General features: G+C 40.0%; 1 protein-coding gene and 1 long non-coding RNA gene across 5 annotated transcripts in view; both read right to left on the bottom strand.

The window, feature by feature from the left end:
• tmem178bb (transmembrane protein 178Bb) overlaps positions 1 to 22,972 on the bottom strand; it is a 129,402-nt gene extending 106,430 nt beyond the window's left edge. The window contains exons 1-2 of one of the 4 annotated variants that reach the window (XM_067490652.1): positions 22,745 to 22,972; positions 21,781 to 22,469 (exon numbers count right to left, since the gene is read on the bottom strand). In XM_067490652.1, the coding sequence (XP_067346753.1) occupies positions 21,781 to 22,162 (382 nt within the window). In that variant the 5' untranslated portion in view covers positions 22,163 to 22,469; positions 22,745 to 22,972. The remainder of the gene's footprint in view (positions 1 to 21,780; positions 22,470 to 22,744) is intronic. The other 3 variants (XM_067490651.1, XM_067490649.1, XM_067490650.1) reach the window with 3 other exon arrangements.
• On the bottom strand, positions 289 to 7,435 carry LOC137106787 (uncharacterized). The gene is made up of 3 exons (XR_010912009.1): positions 7,063 to 7,435; positions 591 to 6,810; positions 289 to 338 (listed from the first exon to the last, which is right to left on the bottom strand). It is a non-coding gene; the product is annotated as an uncharacterized lncRNA (long non-coding RNA).
• Positions 22,973 to 24,299: the final 1,327 nt, after the last annotated feature.

Genomic DNA, 24,299 nt, shown 5'->3' with positions numbered 1-24,299 from the left:
TTTCCCATTCTGAACAATGTGGCACTACTGTCATTGTTGCTTTTAAAGTGAACCTAGTCTTGCGTTCAGAAGTCAATGTTCCAGTCTATTTCAGGGGCGATAACTCAGAGCACTCCATTTCCGGGTGGGAGGAGCTAAAGTTTAGCTACCTTTCTAGGCAAGCTTTCAGTCGGGTGAGGGGTATAGAGTAAGTCATTAACAGACTTATGGGTAAAGCAAGGGACATCATCAAAGTTTGCTTGTGCAGCAACTGTTACTCCCATCCAGTTAATCACGGACACAAGGCGATCTCTTTTCACTGGCATTTATTTCCAAAGATGTTCATTATGCCGTGAGAACTAAATAAAGTTCAAATATAAATAAAACACAAATATAAATTACAATCTTTTCTTTGACATAAACAGAAAATAAAATACAACACAAATAGCTTAATAAACTTATTTCAAAATATACAATATCACTTTATAAGGATTATTCTTAAATAAAATATAGGTAAATAACAGTTGTTACGTTCCTTTACATGTCGTATCGCTAATTAAACCAACTTGGAAACAGTCGGTACAATATAAACAATCACAAGATTCACGTACCTCATTGGCCGCATTAACATACGGGGAGAATATAACTTCAGCTTAACAAGTCTTGCTCTGTCTTAGACCTTGGAAACATTTTACAGCAACGTAACTTAAAACATTATCTTCAGCTGAACCCGACAACTCGGCATCACACGTGTAGCATAATGATGTCGCACTCAATAATAACCTGTCTTTACCTGGACTGGCGAACATTGGTTCCGCTTGGGAAACACTATACAAATGACTTAAGAACGAAAACAAATATATTCTTAATCATATAAATTCCTCTTTTTCCGTACAAATTATATGTAATCCTACCTAAAACAATTATATAAACTTAAACATTATACCTGCTTCTAACAGCAGTTACACTCCCACCAATCACTGGTGATTTCTGTACTAATGTGCAAATATAAAATTCCATAACACAACTAAAAATAACATAACCCAATAAAGCTATATTACTCAGCTTCCATCAAAATCACAGTCTTATGAATAGGCCTCTCCAAATAAACTGGCTTGGTAAGTCGTTTTCCTTGCTCATCTAGTTCCTTGTCACTTAACAGCAACTGTAGCTTTCTCACACATCCATCTTTACTAGGATATACTGCTGTGACCTTAGCCAACTTCCACTCATTTCGAGATGCATTGTCGTCTTGCACAATCACTATGTCATTGATCTTTGCATTTCTATGGATTTTGTTCCATTTTTGTCTCTGTTGCTGGTTTAACAGATATTCTTTCTTCCATCTAGACCAAAATTCATTGGCCAAGTATTGTACCTTACGCCATCTTTTGCGAAGGTAAAGATCTTCTCTTACAAATTCTCCGGGTGGTGGCAAAACAATAGAAGATTTCATTGTCAGAAGGAGATTAGGTGTAAGAGGTTGTGGTCCTGCTGGATCGTTGAGTAAGTGTGCCGTTAAAGGTCTGCTGTTTATGATCGCCATAACCTCATATAGATAAGTTCGCAATGACGAACTATCCAGTTTGCGGGACGACTGATCTAGTATGAACATTAGCACATTCCTTATTGTCCTAATTTGCCTTTCCCAAGCTCCACCCATATGACTTGCAGCTGGAGTGTTCATGACAAATTCACTGCCTAGTTGTTTTAGGTATTCTTGGTCCATCTCCTTCACAGCTTCCAAGAACTGACGCCTTGCACCAACAAAGTTAGTACCCTGATCAGATCGAAGTTGTCGAACGTTTCCTCGTAGTGCAATGAAAGCACGAAGAGCATTAATAAAGACATCAGCCGTCATATCTTCAAGCAGCTCTATGTGTACTGCACGAGAACACAAACAAGTAAATAATAGACCATATCGCTTCAACTCCTTTCTTCCCTCCTTGACATAAAATGGCCCAAAACAGTCCATACCACAATAAGTAAAGGGAGGCGTTGTCTCCATCCGTTCAAGTGGCAAGTCTGCCATTTTTTGTGTTTCTGTAGGTCTTCTAAACCTTCTACACTTAACACACTTGTGAATGCAAGATGACACAGCATGACTGCCACCAAGGATCCAAATACCACTTGATCTTAGTTCGTTAAGTGTTATACCACGACCTTGGTGTTGCACTCGCTGATGATAATGCTCAATCAGCAACCTTGATATGTGACTAGTCTTTGGTAAAATCACTGGATGCTTGATGTGTGGGTGTAAATCAGCATACTCAAGACGAACTCCCACTCTGAGAATGCCGTTATCATCCAAGAAAGGATTCAGTCTGTAAAGCTTGCTACTCTTATCCTTTGATTTCATCTCACCCTTACTCTGCAAGTTTCTTAATTCCTCAGAGAAAAATGCACCTTGGACAATGCCTATGATGGAAAGTTCTGCATCCTTTCTCTCTTGTAAACTTGTGGCTTCATTGGTTTTTGATGTCAAGCCCTTAATCTGTTTGACACGTCTTATGAGTCTAGCAATAGTCTTGACTAGTTTGGTCCAGTTGGAGAACTTTAGAAACCGATTATTCAGTGAGTCTTCAATGGTCAAGGTCTTGTGTACATAAGTTTTACGAGCTTCTGGGTCTTCAACTGAAATATCTCCCACCTTGACATCTCTGCTGGGAAGTTCATCCAGCCAAAGAAAGGCTGGACCCGTAAACCAGTTGGATGTAGTGAGTTCTTTCGCTGTAAGACCTCTTGATGCATGATCCGCCGGATTGTCTTCAGAGGTTACATATCTCCATTGACTTGGATCTGTGCTCTGTTTGATACGCTGAATGCGATTTGCCACAAACACATGAAATCGTTTAGCATCATTGTTGACATATCCCAGGACAACCTTTGAGTCTGTCCAAAAGAACTCTTGGGCCTCTATCTCCAGCTCCTTTCTAAGCAGATCACTTGTACGGACTGCCACAACTGGTGCAGACAGCTCAAGTCTGGGTATTGTGGTAATCTTCAAGGGTGAAACCCTAGCCTTGCCCATAACTAAACAACAGTGGATTTGTCCTGAAGTGCTAATTGCTCTCAAATAAGTGCATTCACCATATCCTGTACTGCTTGCGTCTGAGAAATGATGTAATTCATACCTCTGAACTTCCTTAAAACTTTCTGGAATGTAACATCGACTTATTTTGACATCAGATAGGTTCTGCAGATCAAAAAGCCAGGATTCCCATCGTGGCTGAAGATCCTCAGAAAGTGGTTCATCCCATCCAATCTTGTCTTGACACATTTGTTGAAGTATTTGCTTTCCAACTAGAATGAAAGGTGCTACAAAGCCAAGTGGGTCAAAAATAGAGGCCACGGTCGATAAGACTCCCCTCCTAGAGAGTGGGCGTTCACTCACGATTACCCTGAATTGGAACTGATCTGAGGCAACACACCAGCTGACCCCTAGAGCTCTTTCAATCTGTGACTCTCCCAACATCAAATCTTGGTTCCGTACTGTTTCTGCACAATCTTCCTTGGGAATTGCTGCAAGCACCTCAAGGTGGTTAGAGATGAACTTGTGAATTCGTAACTTTCCAGTGTTACAGAGCTTCCTTGCTTCGTTCACGAACTGAATAGCTTCCTCATGTGTTGAAACACTTATTAGACCATCGTCGACATAGAAGTTCCTCTTAATGAAGCGGATGGATGCTTCACTGAAACTACCCTGTCCTTGAGCAGCGATGTACCTCAACCCATAATTTGCACACCCAGGCGAAGAGGCTGCCCCAAACAGGTGCACTCTCATACGATAGACTGATGGTTGAGATTGAAAGTCTCCATTATCCCACCAAAGAAATCTCAAGTAATCTTGAACCTCTGGTCTTACATGAAATTGGTGGAACATGCATTCAATATCACACATTATTGCTACAGGACCCACACGGAACCGACAAAGCACACCCACTAAGGTATTTGTCAGTTCTGGCCCAGTCAGCAGATGGTCGTTCAATGACACTCCTTCAAACTTCGCTGAGCAGTCAAATACCACCCGTATCTTTCCCGGTTTCTGTGGGTGATATACCCCATGGTGAGGGATGTACCACGCAGGAGTATTATTGACTTCATCTTCTGGAACCTTCTCTGCTTCTTTGCGAGTTATTATTCCATTCATGAAGGTTGAGTAGTCCTTATGATATTGTTTGTCCCTTTCAAATCTTTTCCGCAAACATCTGAGACGATGATGGGCACACTTCTGATTATCTGGCATACTTGGCCTATTACCTTTGAATGGCAACGGCATTTCACAGCGACTATCTGCATTAATTTTTGTCCCTTTCTTCATTATTGATAGGAAATGCAGATCTTCTTGTGAAAGGTGAATTTCCTCTTCAGCTCTTTCAACGAAGTCGGATTCAAGTGCCCTTATCACTTGTGGTGGAGTGACTACTTCTTTGACTTGTGTGCGAAACATATATCTCACTTCATTTGTAAGATTATTAGGTGATTGCAACTGAGGTATCACTTGTTTCACAACCATCGTGTGGCTGCCTCCAATTGTATTGCCATAATCAATACAAGGGTTGACATGACCAATTATGCTCCAACCAAGGTCTGTTCTTTGAGCAAATGGTTCGTTGTCCTTACCTGCCACAACTTCTCTGGGTAGAAGTGCTTGTGAACAGTCATATCCTATAAGCAAGCCAACATCACAGTCTATTAAGGGTGCAATCTCTTCTGCAAGATGCTCCAAGTGAGGCCAAGCTCTTGCTGTCTTTTGTGTTGGAATGTGACTTACATTAACAGGAATAAACTCTCTTGAATAAGTTGTTGGAAGAGGAATTTTCTTTGATGAATAAAACCCTCTAACTTGTAATCCATTCAATCGTTGACTTGGAATCACTGTATTTCTAGATGACAAAGTGGAGATTTTTAATTGTACAGGCTCTCTTTGTGTGTTGAGTGTTTCTGCCCTTTCTTTTAAGATGAATGTGGTGTCACTTTGGTTGTCCAGCAAGGCATAAACAAGAAGTTCATTCTCAGGGTCACTCGTGGTAGACAGCCACACTGGAACAACTGTGGATGTGTGAGTATTGCTCTCATCTTGGAACAATCTATTAGATATTGCTTCATTTGACATTTCGTCATTCTGTAGAGATTGCATTACTTCTCCTGATCTTTCCCTTTCCTTCACGTTTTTCCTGTTGTCTGTTAGTTTCACCATTTGCTGTTCTTTCTTTCCATCCGTTGTGGTTCTGTCTTCATGTAGACATGTTGGGTGCTTCCTTTTACAAGTATCACAGATGCTTCTTCTCTCACAGACCTTTGAATGGTGTCCCGGTTTCAAACATCCAAAACACATTCTTTTCATTTTTACAAACTTGACTCGTTCTGTAATTGGCTTATCCTTGAATTTCCAACAATGAATACTATGTGATGGCTTCTCACAAAATACACACCCTTTCGCTTCCAGAGTTTCCTCTGTGCTGTTTACCAGTACACGTGAACCCACAGTTCGAGGTTTTGCCATCCGTGGCTTCTCACCATCACTGGACTTCAGGGCGTGAAGTGACGTCACTGGATTACAAGCTATTTTAGCTTCTAATGTGAGAAAGTCAACGAACTGTTTGAAACTTGGGAATGTTTGGCTGATTTCTTCAATTTCTACAGCCTTTCTATTCCATCTGGCCACTAACCAATCTGGAAGCTTGTTTAGAATTCTTTGGTTTTCACCACAGTCATTAAGGATTTCAAGACCTTTGATTTGTGACATTGCCGTACAACAGCCACGAAGATAATCCACGAACTCTCTTAATTCAAAACAATCCTTGTGTCCTATCTTTGGCCATAAAGCAAGTTTATCCCTAAAGGCCTTTGCGATCACAAAGGAGCTTCCATACCTTTCTTCTAGGATATTCCATGCAGCATGATAAGCTTGGTCTGTACCTAACAGAAAATAACTTTCAATAGCTTTCCTTGCAGGACCCCCTACATACTTGCGAAGGTAATAGACTTTCTCATTTACAGGAATGTTTTTCTTGTCTATCAACAATAGAAAGGACATCTTCCAGTCTGTGTATCTTAATGGATCTCCACTGAAAACAGAAGGTTCAGGTAATGGTAGGCGACTTACATTAATAGATTCCACTATTGCTTCGGCTAATGCTGCTGTGTTTTCTTCTTTAGGAACATCGGCAGTAGACTCTCTCTTTATGGCAGGTTGAGGGATTGTAACAGGTTGAGTATGAGTGATGTGTTTTGGCATTGCAAAGTTGTGTGCTGGAGGTTCACTTGGGCTTAGAGCGGATTTGATCTCTGCAAAGTTATAATCATGGAGCAAACTTAATATAATCTACTCAGTACCAAACAACATACTATGATACATATGAATTAGTTTCAACTTGCAAACTGAACCACTCATTTAAACACTTAAGAACAGTAAACAGTCTATAATATATGCTATTTACTCTTTCACGTTGCAACTTTCTTGATGATTGAGATTAAATGTGCTCATCAGCATTTTAAACTTAGAACATGCACATAACACTTTCTTTACAGTACTTATTGAGTCCTTTAACCACTTAATAACACTTAACTTGTTTTAAATGTTTCTTCTTATTGGCTTGACTCTCTTCTGTTCCACCCTTTTTAGGTTATTGGTGTATGTACTGTCTTATCTGCTTGATGCTAGTGTGCGTTGAATCTTGCTTGCAGCTTCTTCTGCAGCAGGCGTTTATCGTCTCTTCACCTCATGTCGAGAGTTCTCACTGTTACTCCCATCCAGTTAATCACGGACACAAGGCGATCTCTTTTCACTGGCATTTATTTCCAAAGATGTTCATTATGCCGTGAGAACTAAATAAAGTTCAAATATAAATAAAACACAAATATAAATTACAATCTTTTCTTTGACATAAACAGAAAATAAAATACAACACAAATAGCTTAATAAACTTATTTCAAAATATACAATATCACTTTATAAGGATTATTCTTAAATAAAATATAGGTAAATAACAGTTGTTACGTTCCTTTACATGTCGTATCGCTAATTAAACCAACTTGGAAACAGTCGGTACAATATAAACAATCACAAGATTCACGTACCTCATTGGCCGCATTAACATACGGGGAGAATATAACTTCAGCTTAACAAGTCTTGCTCTGTCTTAGACCTTGGAAACATTTTACAGCAACGTAACTTAAAACATTATCTTCAGCTGAACCCGACAACTCGGCATCACACGTGTAGCATAATGATGTCGCACTCAATAATAACCTGTCTTTACCTGGACTGGCGAACATTGGTTCCGCTTGGGAAACACTATACAAATGACTTAAGAACGAAAACAAATATATTCTTAATCATATAAATTCCTCTTTTTCCGTACAAATTATATGTAATCCTACCTAAAACAATTATATAAACTTAAACATTATACCTGCTTCTAACAGCAGTTACAGCAACCGCGATGTCACCAATGTGAATGTGGTTTTTGCTGTGCTCAGGTAGCATCTTGGTGCCACTGTGTAGTCAGATTTACCTCTAGCTGATTTCTACACAGTGCAGCGCTTTGCTGGAGAAAGTCCCTTTGACTATTTGATCAGACTTAACAAAGCTGCTGAGATGGCTGAACAGTGCCTGGCCAGCAGGCCAGCCTGCCACTGATTCGGTGCAACAGGTAGTTATGTTTTTTCAAATCTTCCCAGACAGTGAATTGGCTTAATTTTTTTTTCTTTGGGTATGGTCTGCTAGATATGCAACCATATCGGCGGCAGCACTAACGCACATTGGAGAATGGATAAAATGTGTTTTAAATGCTACTTACCTGGTTACATTAGTGCATACTGCAGTCTGTCACATTCCACACAGTCACAGCCAAGTATTCGAGATGCTCAAAATCGGGGAAACTAGACGGCTCCTATTTGGTGGAGGGAAATGTGGAGCTATGTGGTTCTTCATCCATTGAAGATGATATTGAAGATGATATTAAAATGGTGTTCTCATTGGCTTGTGACTCTGCTCCACCAGATAAAATGGTGATCTTTCAGAACACAGTGAGAACCAATAAGAGTTACAGTTTGTTTTTCAATACAGTGTTTTCGGTGGACAAGGTCAAGGTGGAGGAGTTGGTTGTGGGCACTAACTTGCTTAATTCAATCATCAGGAAGTTCAAGTCTAATAACACCTATTGGCAGATATTGGGCAAACCTGTATCAATGCAGAAGCCAGTGAGTTCATGCAGTTTTCGGCCAATCTCGAAAGGTGGAGAGGGAATGAGATTTTTGACAAGGTGGTAAATTTGGGGTTGAAGAAAGCGGTGACGTTGCAGCCCTTGAGTGAACATGTGGTATGGGGTCGGCTCCCACCAGGGACTGAACTGTCGCTAGTACGGTTGTTGTGGAAACATTCTGGCTGGCTTCCTGTGAAAATAATTAACCCTACCGCATCCAGAATCACACTGAGGAGAAACATTAAAGTAGCTGACATCTCCCCATTCAGTTCTTTAGAGGGTTTTGTGGCTAGCACAGAGGAAACAATTAAACAAAATGTGGGTAGATTCAGTGCCAGCAGCTATGGCAATTTGTCAGGACAAAGCTTTGTGAGTGGTGGTGTGGGATGTGACAGTGATAGACTCAGCGACTTAGGGCTAAAGGAGCTGTCAGTGGACAACTGTGAGGTTTCTCCTGTTTAGAAGCAGAGGTCGAGTGATTTTTTTGTGAGGTGTTAAGGGATGTATTCCAGGCCTCACTTGGACTTTGGGGAAGCAAAACTTTTTTTGTCAGCACATCTGGTTGACAGACAACTGTCCTTTTAGATTGCAGTATCAGAGACCCTCGCCTACACACTATCAGAAGTTGAGAAGGGCATTGCAATTGATCCTGATAAGGCACAACGCCATTGTGAATTTAAGCATGTCAGATATGATGGAGAGTGATGGTGTCACAACCACTTCTTCACATGGTACTATACTACCAACATTTCATTGAGAATTGCTCTGGAGGTAAATGATAGGAATGAGGTTGTGATAAGAAGAGACAGTAAATAAGGTCAGTGGCTAAATTAGCTCCTGTTGAGTTTGACATTCACTATATCCCAGGGCCTTACAATACTGTGGCTGATGCTTTAAGCAGAGAACCCTTTGCGAAACACAGAGTGACACATAGGCTGACAAGAACTCCTTATGATGTGCTACTGAGGGAAGTAAAGCTGGTTCTTGTGTGCTGTGGAATAATTTATTTTCTGTGTAAGCTGTATAAGCTGTCTCCATTCAGGCCAAGGGGTTAATTTTAAAAGCTCGCTAATAGTTGAGCTTCTGCAGCTAGCAGTTGTTGAAAATCCACCTAACACACCATATCACCCTATGGGTAATGGTCAGGTTGAACACTTTAACTGTACTCTGGGAAACATTATCCGAGCTTTGCCATATTGCTCAAAGGCAAAATGACCTCAAATGATGAACACTCTGACTTTTGCCTTTAACTGCACCATTCACAAAACCCCTGGGTTCCCGATATTTTTCTTAAATATAGCTGGGTATCATCAGCATAGCAGTGGAAATTTATGGAGGGCTTTCTAATAATGTAGCCTAAAGGAGGCATATATAACGTAAAAAATATTGGTCTTAACACAGAGCCTTGTGGAACTCTATAGCTAACCTTTGTGTGCATTGAGGATTCATCATTAACATGAACAAATTGAAATCTATCAGCTAGATAAGTCATTAACTCTGTGTGTTTTTTCCCGTAGTTGCCTTTGTCCTTCTCTGTTCCCCTCTCTCTGTCCCTTACTGCAGGTTTCCCCGGCTTTGAAGCTGTGTGTCTTCCAGCGGGCAGCTACTGGTCCTACCAACCTGCCCGATGCTTTTCTTGCTCTGTTCTTTTCTCTCTTCAATTTCCACTCTTTCCACCCCAACTGGTCAAGGCAGATCGCCTTCCAACCTGAGCCTGGTTCTGCTGGAGGTTTCTTCCTTTAAAGGGAGTGTTTACTGTGTCTACTGTTGCTTATGGCTTGCTCCAGGGGGAATTGTTGGGTTTTCTCTATACATCTTTATAATCTTGACTTTATTCTGTAAAGTGCCCTGAGATGGCTTTGTTGTGAATTGGCGCTATATAAATAAAGTTGAATTGAATTGAATTGAATAAGATTTAAACCAACCTAGTGCAGTTCCTTTAATCCCAATTTTATGTTCCAGTCTCTGTAATAAAATGTTGTGATCAATGGTATCAAATGCAGCACTAAGATCTAACAGAGACTAGTCCATTATCTGAGGCCATGAGAAGATTGTTGGTGAATTTTACCAGTGCTGTCACTCCTGTAATTGACGTTTGATCTGTTTGGCGACTTGTTTTCTTTAAGTTCATTTCCCTAGTTTTCAGTCGGGTTGATAGTTTAGGTTTAGTGGGTTGCATTTTGGTTAGAGGATTCTTTAGACGTGAGGTGTCCTTGTTTGTAACCCAGTGTAAATGTGTTTGTTAGTCCAGTCCCTCTCACAGTCTCCCCACTTGGGTCCACCTTGCCCTAACTGTGATACGGCTCTATCCAATTTGAATGTATTTTGTTTAATATGGAACATAAAGTTACTTTTTAACAGCTGCAAAATGAAAGTACTTCTGTTTTTATGTTGTAGGCTTGTGGTTTTGTAAAGTTTTGTGTGTAAACTTGCTTATTAGAGAATACGTTGAGACTTGTCCAAAGCCAAGCTGCTGTATAACGTGCAACGCAAGAGTGTACTGTTAAGGCCATGTGCTAGCATGAAGCATAGTGTGACTTCGCTACTTATGTTGTACAGTAGTTGGGAGCATATAACGAAAGAAACCGTATGAATGTTTAATTACTCCGAAATTACAGGTTTGTGGCTTTACACACGATTATGTTTTGTTTCTTTTCTGAAGTATAATGTTTTTTGATATATTTAATTTTGATAATTATTGTAATTCATTTATTTATCTTTTTTTGATAATGTATTAATGTATTTTCCTGTGGACACCTCTGTGAAGGGGTTGAGAGCATGTAAGCAAGAGAAACCCTATGAATTTTTATTTTCTATGAAATTACAGATAAAATTAATTCCTCAAAGACAGCCTTCGAGGAGTGTGTTCCTCTTTATTGAACACAACGCAGATTGAGACCCACTACATCTGCTCTGCAGATTCTGTATCCCAAGGAATTTAAGAGGCTCATTAGTCCATACACAGACCTCTGTTTTGGGTCCACACACCCATAATCTACAAAGTTTCACACACCCATATTACATCCATGGCTCACCAGTGTGCTTGCCCCCCGGGAAACCTTCACAAAGTAGCGATTCGGAACACAGGGGAATTGTGGTAAGGAGGCCTTAAACACACAGAAGCCAATGAACCATTTTCTGTAGATCTAGATAAGAAAAATAAACTCTCCATTTAATTCCATACAGAGGAATCTCATATCCCTTGCTGAAAATGTAATTCTGAACATAAATTCTTCAAGATTTGCTCTAAATTGTATACAAAAAACTCAGGGAACTTCACCTTCTCTACTCTGTGTTTGTCAGCCTGTCAAGCACAAATACAAAAGTTTCTGTCTGAAGTTTCATACTTCAAACTCAACATAGAAACAACTGATAGCAGCAGTCTCCTGGTCTTGTTTGGGCAGATCTCATGTGTGTGAAGAGACAGTACTGAGTGCATGGAGTGCATCCTTTATTGCTGGATAAATCATACTTTATATGTGTGTGGTGTGTACAATATATGTGTATTGTGTATCCATCATTGACTATAGTGCTATGCTGTGCATGCTCTGTGAGGAGCTGTGTGTCTTCATACTGCCATGGAAAAATCATGAACTCATCCAACTCAGATGTTTGCTGCATGGCTATAGGGAAACAAATCAAGTCATGCTTCTTCTTCCTCCTCATCTCTCTTCTTCTCTCTGACTCTTTCAATCTCCTCTGCCTGTGGTCATAGGAGTCAGACTGACTTTACTGTGAGTAAGTCTCCTAGCAAAGTTTTTGTGCTCTGGCTCTGGCCTTTTTAAACAGACACACAGTTGTGAAGTCTACACAGGAATAACATTCACCCACTCTCTGTTAGGCCCTTTGCGTTATGTTCATTTTTATTTGAAAGACATGAGATTTAACTTTCTCATATCACTACAGTTGGGCACAAAAAATTGCATCCCATAATTTTAAAATGTTAAAAAGAGAAAAATAATTTGCTTTTTTGTCAGCATGAATATTTAATGCACCTTCAACTAGTAAATGTTCTTAACAAGAAATTAAAATCATGTTTTTATTCATTTATTAAGGGATATGCAAAACTGTACACCAATATAATTATAATTACTTTACTATATATATATAAATACACAGTTTGACCATTTTCACTTCTCATGAGAAAGGAACATTTGTACTAGCTCAATGTGTACTGTTACTATGTTAGGTTTAGACTTACGTTTCATCCCTTACTAACCCCTTGCAAAAATGGCCAAGGAGAGTATAAAAAAGTTATAGTAAAATTATAAATGACATTTGGTGCCAAAGTTTGCACTTTTATAATTGAAAAGAAAATTATTACATTTATTTCGGAGTAGGAGTAGTATTTAGCTGAACGTGCATTAAATATTATGTTAATGAAAAACAAATCTTTCCGACATTTCAAAATATAGGGAAAAAACCTTTTGCTTCATTAAACACTAGGGTAACACCCAAGTTAAAAGATTTCTCATCATTTCATAAATCTGTCATGGAATTTCTCATGATTCAAGACTGATTTCAAGATCGAAAGAAGTTCATTAATCTGAGATGGAAAATGTTTTGTCTTGTTACAGATGCTCTCTGTTCCATAGGAAAGAACCACACAGCAGTTATGCTAGTATGGTATAATGATTATGACCATGGCTAAATGTTGGATGTGAGAATGTGATGAGGCACCGGTCATTTTAAAATGTGTTTAGAATAAATATGGATGAAAAGACATGATTATTTTGATGGCAGTGTGTTGCTCTCCCTGCTCTGATAAAGCTCTGCTTTCCTCTTCACACTCTTAAGGTAGTTGTCCTTATGAAATTACAATAAATAAAATTGCTAATAAACTTACTAAACAAGCAGAAATTGTTGCTTTTCTCTGATTGGTCATTAAATTTTACCTTGTTTACAGAAATTCACAGAAATGTCTGTGAATATGGATCCTAGGTTTAAACTGTGACAGCATGCAGTGTTTAATGAAGGTAAAATGTTGCCTGGACTTAGAATTAAAAAAATGTGATTTTGTACAATTTCACTGCATCAATTAAGCAGGATGTGGAGAACATGTCATGAACACGCTGCAGCTCAAATGGACACAAAACAAATGGACTAACATCATGAAAGGTTGGCAGTATTCGTGATTTGTTTACGAGTGCAATATTTAATCTTCAAATCTAAATGACCTATGTTGAAGAAAAAGGACCACTATATTATGACATATGGTAAATGGTCTGCACTTACATAGCACTTTCTTACCTATTGGCGCCACAGCTGCCCCTGCATCAGCTTCCTGCTGGGTACATTTTATTTTTGGGGACACACACGGGGCGGGAAATGTAAGCAAAGTACATTTCATAATAACTTTACATAAAGAAATCATTGTGCATTCTGATAGATGGTTGATAAATGGCTGTAGCAGCAGGTGGGCAGTCAGCAACAGGTGTGCAGTCAGTCTCCTCAGCAGGGCCACAGACAGCAGGCCAACAAATGAGCAAGTGCTGCTACATGTGTCTGAATAATTTAACTGTTTCCGGAAAGATGAGAGAACCCCTGTGTCTACTGCTGGGGCCACAACAAAGTGTCTCACACAAGAATAGCCTCGCTGTCCTCTGGCTAAAACAGAGTGCAATCTGGCTGAAAAGTCCTTAGCTTAGAGGATAATGTACTTTAACACAACACAAATATGCCCTAAGTCCACTGAATGGGTTAATGGATCGCTGTAATTGTTCTTCCCTTCATCTTGGCTGTGAAGTCCTCTTACAGCAACTAAGCTTTAAGAGATTGAGCACACAATTCACTGTCTTCCTGTGTTTAAAATGTATCGTGAAACTGGGCAGAAGTTCATGTGAGGACAAAAGTGGGGAGCTTTGTCTTATCTGGTTTGTTGCAGCTTTTTTGACCCAGCAACAAAGCTCAATTTCTTTAAATCAAATATAAGTTGTTGCTGCTTGTGTATTACTAAGCAGTGTCTTCCATTTTACCGGTTAGATGACTTCTTTACTCGTTTAATGGTGAGCTGCCCTATCTACAGTGTTTTACACTCCTCCATGTCACACAAATAGATATGCTTCTATTTTAATCAGTTTTTCAACACATGACATGTAACACCTCAAGTTTAACTTGTGAACCTTCTATTTACTTTGTGTTTTTTCACAAACATTGTGACAAACATAACAGCAACCAGATTACATTTGGCACAGGAAGGTAGCTTGGTTTTCCAATAATCCAGCAAGTGCTCGTTCAATCCTTGGGTTCTCCGGTCACATGTCAAAGTATACTTACATTTAATCATTTAGCAGACTCTTTTATTCAAAGCGACTTACAAGTGAGGTACAAGAAAAGCACACATCTAAGTCAAGTAGATAACATCAAAGCAAAGTCCTATCAGAAAAGTGTTTACATTATATGACATACAAGTGCAAGAAAGAGCAGAAAGGGAAACTCTGAACCCCAACTTAGTTGCTCCAGGTGAGTGTTGACCAGCTGCATTGCAGCTCCCTATTTGTTATGTGAGTGTGTGTGACTCTGAGTGCGAATGGGTGAATGAGAAGCTGTGTAAAGTGCTTTGAGTGCTAGTAGGTAGAAAAGCGCTTTATAAGTGCAGGTCATTTAATCTAAATGGGAAATTGTAAGTATGTTGATACAGATACTGAACATATCAGTAAAATGTTATCAGAGCTGCCAATACATCCAACTGTGCAGAACATCCAGTTTCCTTTTAAAGACTTAAGATTCAAAGAACATTATCACTCCCACAGACAAATTGCTTTTGTTTGTGTCTACCGAAATATACAGTCTTGCAGAACAATATCAAGTTTGTCTAAGACTTTAAAACAAAGTGCATGGTTTTCTAAACTTTACAACACACAGGACTTTGGAGTTGAGATCCTGTTGTGTGACAGCCAAACACTTTGTACACTCATCCTTATTGTGACTTGCTTTGGGTTAGTAAATGTAGTGTCATTGGTTCAAAACATTCACTGCACTGGATCATTCACTGATTATATTACCATTACCACACGTTATAAAAATAGTGTTGTAGTTTTAAATGATTTGAATTGTTAGGAGACAGAGATGTCTGTGCAGAGATAGATGTAGAACCAAAACTGCTGCTGATCTGCCAATATAAGACAGTCTGTGCAGACACAGCATCACTCTGATTCAATGATTTATTTGAAGATTCAAACTAGGTTTTTCTGTAAACTCTGCACTATTGTGTTGGTACTGGTGTGAAATATAAAAAAGTAATAAACTAATTCACCTGTTAGGCTACAACTTGTAGTTCATGAAGACATTTTACCTATGATCTCAAAAGGCCTCTCCAGTTCTGACAATCTGGCTCAGAGAGGCAGGCCTATAATCTTTATGGAGCCCTTAAGTTGTTGGACCCCTAGGGGTTGTTGTCCTGCCCCATTTTCATGTGTGTTGTTGGAGACACATGCTTTAGAGTGTGAGCAACTGTGAAACCACTTAGGAGAGGGTCATTTCAGTCTTACATAAATCGATTCCTTAATGCCTCGTTCAAAATAGTCTGCCCAATCCAAAACGTGGACCTTTGGTATTTTCAAAGGAGTGACCCTTGGAGTCACCCTAGTAGTGACTGAAGAAAACGTTTGGATGTGAGGAGAAAAATCTTCAAGAGTCCAGTTTCCACTGAGCAACACTTCTGGAATAACCATGACCTGGATGAATAAAAATGTCCACAGACGGACGCCAATGTACAGTCTACCTAATATACAGTAACAACACTGTAACATTGGCTTTCCATTAAATCTAGAATAGAATTTAAAACCCTGCTTCTTACATATAAAGCTCTGAACACCAGGCTCCATCATATATAGAAGACCTCATAGCACCATATCATCCCAGAAGACCACTTCGATCTCAGAATGCAGGCCTACTTGTGGTTCCCAGAATTTCCAAAGGTAGAATGGGAGGCAGAGCCCTTAGCTATCAAGCTCCTCTCCTGTGGAACCAGCTCCCAGTTCTGATTCGCAAGGCAGATATCCTCTCTACTTTTAAGTCTAGGCTCAAAACCTTCTTCTTTCATAAAGCGTATACTTAGTTAGTTATGCTGCTATAGGCTTAGACTGCTGGGGGACCCCCTCCTCCTGTCACTCTCTCCTCTCCTCTCACTTCAGAATTGTAACTATTGTATGACATTAACTCTGTGTGTTTTCTCCCGTAGTTGTCTTTCTCCTTCTCTGTCTCCCTCTCGCTGTCCCTCTTTGCAGGTATCCCCGGGCTTTGAAGCTGTGTATTATCCAGTGTGCAGATACCGGTCCTACAAACCTGCCCGATGATTTGTTGTTTCTTTTATTGCTCTTTTTATTTTCTCTATTCACTTTCCACTCACCCCAACCGATTAAGGCAGATGGCCGCCCAACCTGAGCCTGGTTCTGCTGGAGGTTTCTTCCGTTAAAGGGAGTTTTTTCTCTCCACTGTTGCCTAGGGCTTGTTCAATGGGGAATTGTTGGGTTCTCTCTATACATCTTTATAGTCTTGATTTTATTCTGTAAAGTGCCTTGAGATGACTTTGTTGTGAATTGGCGCTTTATAAATAAAGTTCAATTGAATTGAATTGAATTGAATTGAACACACACCGTTACCAAACCCAAAACACAATTGATCAGCTTTCAGTAAAATTCCCCTAATCTTCTAGCAGCAAGTCAATCTAGAAGTGAAAGCAGCCATGTCACACCTTCCACCTCTTCCTTGTGTCTTTTAGAGGAGAAGCTTTGACAACGGACTCATTGACAGGGAGTCTGTGAGGCTCCTTTAACCCCCCCATAGTGTCTAATTTGGCCCTACCTATGATACAGGTCCCCTGGGGAGAGAGGTAATCCAATCGAGGGCCTCTCCCTATCCCTGCTCTTTCAGGACCAAAAAGTCTTTTCTCTCACAGAGTGAAGACAGATAGCACAAGATGAGGAAGCCTCAACCCCTACCCCACCACCACTTCTCTCTGTGTAATCCTCTACTCTCTGACATCATTCTCTCCAATACTATCCTCAGTTTTTCTGCCTTTATTTATCTCCTTCTTCTCATATTCTGTCTCAAGCCACTTGGTCTCACTATTGTGTTAGCGTTTCCCTGTCATTGAGACTTTCTTTGTTAGAAGGAGTGAGCTGCACCTACAGCAGGAGGTCACATATCAGAAACCCAGTTAACATATGCCATCACTTAAATGGTGAATGAACACCAACAATTAGATACAGCTGTGGCAGTGACCTATTTGTAGGCAAAAATAACTGACCTAAAGGTCAACCTATGTCCACATCCTGTCACAATAGGAATGTACATTTTTACAATGCAATGTCATTCTTAAATTACATTTAAAGCTAAATGTAATTCCTAAACCTTTAAATATTGAAGGTTTTTATTAAACTCATAGATTGCAAAATATGCTTTTACCCCACTACATATTTTCCCTTGTCCCTTAAAAAAGCCTTTCAGTCAAGTGTTTCTTGATTTCTTGTTAGAGGTGAAAAATTCTCATCACACATTTTCCCAATCCCAGTTTTGATCCCATTTAATACCATCTATTTTACATTTTTACATTTATTCTAAAGGGGAACTACACTACTACTACTACTCAATTATTATATCATGCATATTTGCATAGAGTTTTGCTCATAACCATACAAATTCATATTGTTTGTGACTTCATTACACACACACAAACATTGCTTTCCCACCCCTTTGGGCAACTGTAGCTCAGTTGGTACAATAAGACCACAGGAGCAGTGGTTCGACTCCTCCTCCTGACTACATGTCGAAGTGTTCTTGGGCAAGACACCGTGACCCTAAAATGCTCCCAGAGGGTCAGGTGAACATCTTGCATGGCAGCCACTGCCAATGGTAAGTGAGTGTGTCTGTGTGAATGGGTGAATGAGAAGACACATTGTAAAGGGCTTTGGATAACAGCACTATATAAGCAAACATTTAACATTTAGCACCCCACATACAGTACATTTTCCCAGCAAACCAGCCAGAAACTTCATCTGTGCATTACATTTAATTGAGTCACACATTTTGTCTTCATCTGTAGACTAAACAAAACACAGAGGAGGAGTTTGGAGTTATGGATCACATGATGTCATTATTGATTTCATTACGTATTTATGTTTTTTTTATGTTTTTTATTGTTTAATGTTTAATGCTTGATCATATGCTCAAACAGCTGACCATTGTGGTTTTGGCAAATATTACAGAAACTGAGAGAGAGTGCATTTGTTGAGGAATAATAGCAATTGTGAATTAACACAGTTTTGACACTCTTGTGAGTATTTAGGCTGAGATTGTACACTAAGTGGGACTGATAAATGCTAGGTATGGGTTTTAAAATTTATATTCTATTTATAGAGAAATCATTGGATATCCTCTCATAACTCACCCTAACCTACTTTCAATTCACAAATGTGCATGGTATTATCACACTGAAACTGCCAAACTTGTTCAAACGGAGGATTTTGTGTTTTATGTGGACCTGTTACCACTACTTCTCTCCCTGAATTATCTGCATTTATAGATCTACATAATGATGCAGTTTGAGGTTATGCCTCTAAGATTAGGAGATGTGCGGATGTTTTTGATCTTGCTAAACACTAACAGCTCAAGCACCATTAGTGCTAGAGAGAGAAAGAGGAGAATGGACGGATTAGGATTTTAGAATTACAGGAATATAACAGGAAGTAAATAGGAATATAAATGTGAAAGTGTATCAGAATTGATCTGTGTACAGAGATATGATATGCGATAGGTGCTTTTTGGTGATTCATTCCAAACATATAACAACAATTGTCAAGTCCATCTATATATAAAAATAGCCTGGTGTTATTCAAATGGACAGGAAATGACTCATCGGGGTTTAGATGTGTGGCTAATGGCTGCATGAATGGATCCTGTAAATGTATAGACCTCATGTGTCAGGAGAATGGGAAACATGCAGCCAACACACGTTGTGAACCTCATCCTGCATGCTTTTCCTGACATTTAATTATGGAGATTAAAATTAAACAGTAGTGAATGGGAAACAGGGAAGGCTTTATAGTGGTTTGTTCTGACCTCCAAAAATCCCAGAAAAAACAGAACTATTTTCTTTCTACAGTGTGTGTTGACAGCAGACTGGGCACAGAGCTCCACATGATTTGTTAAAGAAAATTGCAGTAAATATAAAGAAATGCTGAGAGTACATTTAAAGCAAGCAACATAACACAAACATAAAATCTTAAACCTTTGGATTTGCAGGGCTGCAATCAGCTTATTAAAATAATAAGCCCTCAGAACCTGCCCCCACCTCCTCCGGAAAGTATTACCTGACAACAAGAAGGATGTCTCTACAAACTGCAACTGTTCCAATTTTCTATTAAAATTGCAGTAGAATTAGTAGAAGCGATACTCGCAGTAGCAGTAGGAGTACTGATAATTAGTAGTAGCAGTAGTCATACAGATAAGTAGCAGTAATTTTAGGAGTAATGGTAACAAGTTGTTTTAGCAATTGCAGCAGCATCCGTAGTAGAAATAGTTTCATCAACAGACGCAACAAAAGTAGCAATAGCAGTAGAAATAGAGGTGGTAGAGGTAGTAGCACAGCAGCAACCAAAAAAAGGATAGATATTATAAGTAATAGTAGTTTTGGTGGTAATAGGTAGTACTAACAGCAGTAGAAGTGGTAGGATAAGTAGAAGTGGGATTAGCTTTATTACTAATAGTAAAGTTGTAATAGTAGCGGGATTGGTGGTAGCTGTGGCAACAGCAGTACTAGTAGCCTACACATAAGAGTAGCAGTAGTACTGACAGGAGCAGTAGAAGTAGCTGTGGTAGTAGTAGTTACAGGAATGGTAGATGTTGTAATAACAATGACAGTGGTGTTACTGTAGTAACAGGCAGTTTTTGCTGGCTGCTGGATGAATGTGAGCTGTGCTGTTAAGTTTATCACATACTGTATAGTATGTAGAGTTACCACCCAGAACTCCATCCTCACTGATCCACAGATGTGGAATTCTTGTCAGACCACAAAGCACACTCATGCTAATAGTGCTGAGCATTGGATGGACGCACTCAGCTCATCATTGAGCATACTGACTGAGTGCTGCTTATTACTGCAGATGGTTGGCCATCAACGCCATTGAGGCATTCTCAGAGGAGAACACAGCTGCAACACACACATGCATTCAGAGGGTACACACACCCTCTCCTCTTCCAGCTTGGACTCCGACCAGTAACCTCCATTCGTAACCTCAACACACAACCTGCCTGTGTACTATTATCAGCTGCAGGGGAATGAATGGACACTTGTTTTTGAGTTTTGTCTAAAGCAGGTTCATTTTGAGTCTTATTTAAACATTAAATTACAGTGTTTCATAATGGCATTAATCTATAATCATTTTATACAACTTCACCATACCACCTCATGTCTCTGGACATAATTTCATACTTTGCGACTGATTTATTGCATATATTTGATCAGGCGATTACTCTGTAGTTCACACTAAGCTTTTGCCTTTTTATTACGCAAAGCGATGCTTTCACCCCTTCTGGTTATTCAAATGCAGTTGATGAAACTTAAAGGGAAAACTGAGAGGGACAACATTAGTCATTGTTCACACTGACAGACACTAAAACCATCACTGAACCCTCTCTTCCATTATTTGATTAGTTCTCAGCCAGCAGCCTGGTTTAGCTTGTTAGGCTGTGCTATAGACCCGTGTTGTTAAATCAGCTTGACACACACTCCCTTGAGTGACACATTTCTTTATTTCAAAATGCATGGTCCACTTATTTTTAATAAGCTTTGCCACCTGTGCTCTTAATCTGCACTTCCTCTTCTGCAGCTGCACAACTGTGAATTCACAAGATATCTGACATAGTTATGATGATTTACATACATTTGAACAATATTTATATTAACCACATGTTTTTTAAAGAAGAAACATGTGTCTAACATCTGGAGTTGTGTGTCTAGCTGATGAGTTTGTGGACAAAAACAGAGGTCTGACACAGACAAAAAAGCTGCAGAACTACAGGGCGCAGACTGAGAGTGAGTAAAGAAGGTTCAGTTTTGGGCTTACCACCTGTATGGTGATTCTGAACAATATTAGGAAGAAAATGGCCAAAAATATATTTGGCTTGGATGGGCTAATATGGACCTCTCTAAGTTGCCTAATGGTTTGTTAACAGTCCCAAATATCATGAAAAAATAAAGGCAAAGGCATTTAAATATAGAATATTAGTATTAAAGACGAAATCGCATCTAAGTGTTTAAAATGTGCATTGTGTGTATGCTACAAGAGACAGAGTCTTATAATTAACATGCAGCCCTCTTCTGCCAAATAGCATGACAACAAGCAGTGTGCAGCCACAGGCCGTAGAGCTCCTCGCGCAGAGACAGAGAGGCTCTGAATGCCTTCGGACAAACATTTGACTCCATAATAGCAAGGAAATAGCTAGATGCCCTTGTTCGCCCTGTGGTTAAATGAACAATCGGCACAGTGCAGCCTAATTTATTCTCTAATGCTAACTGCCACAACATGCGCCATGCTGTTTCACCAACTTTAGCCTTTTTAGCTTTCTGTTGAGAGGATTTCATTCTTACCTTTCCTGATGAAATCTTCGATTTCTTGGTCGAAGCCGAGCCTATGACATTTCCTCCAAAGCCCCATGTTGGTCGAGTTGTACTGCCTGCTGCACTCGTCCGCGGCGCTCATGGCAAACAGCTGCCGCCGGTTCCGGGCCAGCAGCAGCTTCTCCTCCCAGCGGGGCAGGCTGCTCCGGCTGGCCCGCAGCGGCAGGCTGTTGTTGGGGATATAAATGAAGCCAGGGTCCTTGCGCCGGCTGGAAAAGCTTCTGCATCGCTCCCTGTACCTCCTGGCGTCTGTTTCATACCAGTGGTCAGAGTACATCGCCACGGCCAGCATGCCCAGGGCGCAGAGAGAAAGAGAGAGCCCAGCGTAGAGCAGTAACTTCCCGGCAGCCATGCTCGTTTGTCACAGCCACATCAGCACCTCGACGGACGGACAGCTCCTCTGCGGCTTCCCCGCTAGTTCAGCTCACATCACCCCTGGAGAGCAGCGCCGGGACCATTATCAAGGCGTCGATTATGAGATAAGAGAAGGCGAAGCTTTCCTGTAGCACAGCTCACTTGTTAGGTAAAACGTTAAATCCCTGGATTCCAGTATTTTCCACTGCAGATTGCCCACGTCTACCCTGGCAGCCCGGCACTGCAGCAGCTCGGCAGAGGCAGAGAACGCTTATCTCAGCCCCGGATCCTCAGCATCCATCTGTCTAAGCAGGGTGAAACCAACATGCGCGAAACACATCAGCATAGCATTCAGGCTTTCAGGATGTCAGTCAAGCACACAGAGCATTCCCTTTCTATGTAACCCACCCACTAAAAGAACGATGGAAAGAGGATATGGCGGTGGGAGCTGCAGCAGCAGCAGAGAGAATCGTGCGGCTGCACCCAGCTGAAGCCTTTACACAAAAACTGTCATGCTAAAGCAGCTGTGTTACTCTAATGACGTGAGCCGCTGAATTTAGACAAATTGAATGTAACCTACCTGATATACAGGAACTAAAACAGCAGGCTCTGGGCGCGGGGAAAAAGGGGAGCATCCAGCAGAGTCATCATCAACAGCACGTCTGATGGGATGACGGCAGCTGCTACACAGCAGAGCCGTGACTGGACCAATCATTAACCCACTGTCTGGAGGGGCACGGTGTTAGCTTACAGGCTACAGGATAGGAGACGTCCCCCCTGAACAACACTACTAGCTGTGTTTGGATGTCTGTGCAGCATGACCATGCACAAAGAAACTGGTCAAATGGCCTATTAAATATAGACTTTCTAGAATTGTCACAGACCTTTCAATAAATTATTTCATACTAAAATGGTGCTTGTGTAGTTTGCATTACATCTTGCAGGTTTGATCTCACATTTACTGATAAATCCTTGCATTAAAAAGGTTTTTATAATATACTGTAGGTTTATATCATATTACTCTCCTCTGCTGCCAGTGTCTCACCTGTCTTTCATATTAACACCTTAATTCTGACATTTTCTAACATGTATTTTCGGCACAAACACATAGACAACCACAACACCAACAACCTTAAAAAGTTGGGTAGCTCAGGTGGTGGAGCAGTCATTCATAAACAACAAGCTCTGGCTACATTTTGTGTCTTGGGAAGACAATGAACACCAACATGCTCCTGATAGGATTAGGTGTGAGAAGGTGAGAAACAGTGTAAAGGCTTCAGCTGAAAGTTCTATGTGAGCTTTTAAGTTAAGCTAATAAGAACAAACACAAACCACGTTTTTTAATGAATTATGAAATTTCAGTTTATTTTATATGTCACGATCTTTGTGCCTTTTTGTCTTGCACATTTAAATGTTTATGTGGGGATAGTTGCCCTTGGAAGGCCCTTTCCCCCTAATCACCCATAATGTGATTTTATTCACATATCAATAAGTATTAGAAAGGAATATTTTTATATTTTATTGTAAACTAATGCCCAACACTCCAAATGAATAATGCATTATTCTGTTTCTGACTCATAAATGTTCAAAGGCAACACAAAACTTGGTTGACATTTAGTTGTTTCAGGTGGCTTTATATTTGGGTGGGCATCCGTTCCCATCTTAGACTGGTTGACTGAAAAGTCAAAATTTTAATAGGCATCTCTTTATAATGTATGTATTCATATTGGACTTAAATCCAACAGGCTATTAGTAGTTACATATACTCTATGGAATTTTGCTTAAAAATATAAATCTATAGCTGCTCAACGGCTTTCAGTTTGTCCCTTTAAATTTTTTTAAACCAGATGCCCTTCCTGCTGCAGCATTCCATTTTATCTGTGCTCGAGAAGCTTTCTTTCAAAGGTTTTATTACAGATCAGCATGCTTAGTAATGCTACTACGACCTTGGTCCAAATTTACTTGGCTGCTTTCCGCAGGTACTCTGGTTTCCTCCCACAGTCGAAATACATGCATGATAGGTTAATTGGTGACACTTAAATGCCCATTGCTGGACTGTTCATTGCTATGTGCAGACCTAGTATGTGCTTACCTTTTTGATTGACAGTAACCACACATCAGCTTTGATGTTGTGA

Source organism: Channa argus, chromosome 21 (genome assembly GCF_033026475.1).
Source record: "Channa argus isolate prfri chromosome 21, Channa argus male v1.0, whole genome shotgun sequence".
In the NCBI taxonomy this organism is placed as follows: Eukaryota; Metazoa; Chordata; class Actinopteri; order Anabantiformes; family Channidae; genus Channa; species Channa argus.
This window is presented reverse-complemented; position numbering and strand designations above follow the sequence as displayed.